Genomic DNA, 2132 nt, shown 5'->3' with positions numbered 1-2132 from the left:
TCCCTTTTGACCAAACTGATTTGTGTCCTTACATGAACATTATTAAGTTTTCTTTTGATTTAAAGTTTAAACTCTGGTGTGGCCCTTTTCCCTATATTCAAAATCCACAACTCAATTACGAAACATACAAGTTAAAGCCGAAATAAAATTGTTGCTGTCGCTGTAGTAAATGTCATTTTAGTTGCATAAGTCCTTTTATATCTGTTGATGATGAAGAAGAAGAATCAAAGTACTGTAATTTGAGGCGAGTCTGATAGAAAGAATTATGAACGATTAAAACGTTTGAATTGTGATCCTTTACATTTAATTTATATGGCGTCAACTATTAATTTATAATCCCTCTGTTTTCTTAAAAGATGATATTTTAGAAAAATTTCTTTGCACATCTTTAAAATTTAATATTTTTTATGCTATATAACTCTTTATATTTAATAATATGTTTTTCATTTGTCGAATTATGGTTAGATAGATAGTTAATAATATTTATATTTAGAAAAAAAATTGAAATTAATATTTTATTAATTTTGTGTGTTAAAATCTAAAAGTCAAATAATAAGAACAGGGAGTATTGTACATCTTTTTTTTTTTTGAAGTAGAGTATTGTACATCTTGAGAAGATCATTAATTTGTAAGCTCTCTTTATTTACTGGCCTCGTGCTTTAAGAGTTTTCACGGCCGTCGATGCAAATATGTACACTGAATTGAATTTTGTCTTAGCGCCATTGATCAAATTGCTAGCTATTTTATTTCTTTGTTAAAACTTACCAGAAAAGCGAATATGTTGTACGTATAAAAAAAAGTGAATATATCAGCACCACGCACATCTTAATCTGTTTCTGGTCAACTTCCATTCCATTTACCAAACACAACCGACTTTCTAGAACCAAAAGAAGCTGCATCAACTTTTTTCTAGAGCTATGTAACTTAGAAAAATATATCGACAGAACTAATCCTAGATCTTCTGATTCAATGCTGGTTATTTTTTTTAAAAAAAAGCTATGCTGGTTATGGTTATAATGTCCCCACATCCGGCCCTGCTTGAACTAGAGAGAGAATTAAAAAGAAAAAGAAACAAAGGAAGATGTTTTATTCCATTTATGACGATTGATGAACAAAGAAAACATGAAACATAGATTGAGTTTTATTATTAGTCGTAGCTTATAACTCTTATCCTCTTAGATGATAGACATAATAGGCTTGGACGAAGTCTTTGTCTCACTAGCTCTCACGAACACAACTTCGAATGGCGTAGAGGCTAGAGCCAAACGCCTAACGCCATGTTTGTCCACAAATATTCCGACATCGACGCAATCTTCACCGTTAAAACAAAACACAATCTTGTAACCTCCAATAGAATCTTCAATTTTCTTGATCTGGAAGAAATCATTCGATGGTTTAGGACCAGCCGCTATGAACGCCGCCTCAAAGACCATGTCGGGCGCAGGTACATACCAATAGGTTGACTGAACACAAATCGTGGCTTTGACGTCCATCTCGATGTTGAGGTTCGTTGATTCAGGAACGAACGCAACTTTAGTCCTCCAGTCTGAGAATCTTACGGGAATGCCCCTCTTGACCTCTGAATACTCCTGTCCGATATAGAGGGGACAATTGTTGCCACCACGGGGGGAGAGAGTCAGGCCGCCACCTGCAGGGCCGAAGATGCGTGGGAGAACGTAGTAACTGCCGTCGAATATGATATCACCATTAATGTCACGAACTGGTTCGCCGGGGCTTGCGGTCACGACCAAAACAGCGGTTAAGGCAAGAAGGAAATAAAACATAGGATTCATCCTTTTTTGCGTTTATGTAGTTAATTAGATTTGATGTTATTGGATGAAGAAAATGTGAGTTCATGTGATCAGTATTTATACACGAATGTGTGTATATATGCACATACATCTTTGTATACCTATGCTCAGGGTTTGAATTATTAACTTTTAAATTAAACAAGTACCTTGAGATTTGAGTAGATGCTTTTTCTTTACTCCACTCTTCTTTAATATGTTTGTTTAGTGATTTCTTATGGGGAGATAGAGTTTGGCCTGGTCTTGAACCATTGGTTATAATAAGATTATATATGTATGTTCACTATAGCTCCGATTTTATAAGTTTTGTATTCCAACGTTATT

At 34.7% G+C, this 2132-nt stretch overlaps 1 protein-coding gene across 1 annotated transcript; it reads right to left on the bottom strand.

Moving 5' to 3' along the window:
• Positions 1-574: 574 nt before the first annotated feature.
• On the bottom strand, positions 575-1863 carry LOC111213883 (kunitz trypsin inhibitor 4-like). Its single transcript, XM_022715720.2, has one exon. It carries the CDS (start codon positions 1791-1793, stop codon positions 1176-1178), a length of 618 nt encoding a protein of 205 aa, XP_022571441.1. The 5' UTR covers positions 1794-1863; the 3' UTR covers positions 575-1175.
• Positions 1864-2132: the final 269 nt, after the last annotated feature.

This window comes from Brassica napus, chromosome A2 (assembly GCF_020379485.1).
Source record: "Brassica napus cultivar Da-Ae chromosome A2, Da-Ae, whole genome shotgun sequence".
Lineage (NCBI taxonomy): Eukaryota > Viridiplantae > Streptophyta > Magnoliopsida > Brassicales > Brassicaceae > Brassica > Brassica napus.
Note: the sequence above shows the minus strand (reverse complement) of the source record. Positions and strands in the feature narration are given on the sequence as shown.

Bases quoted from the DNA above. Each gene is read 5' to 3' on its own strand.
- LOC111213883 (XM_022715720.2), bottom strand. From the start codon at position 1,793: ATGAATCCTATGTTTTATTTCCTTCTTGCCTTAACCGCTGTTTTGGTC.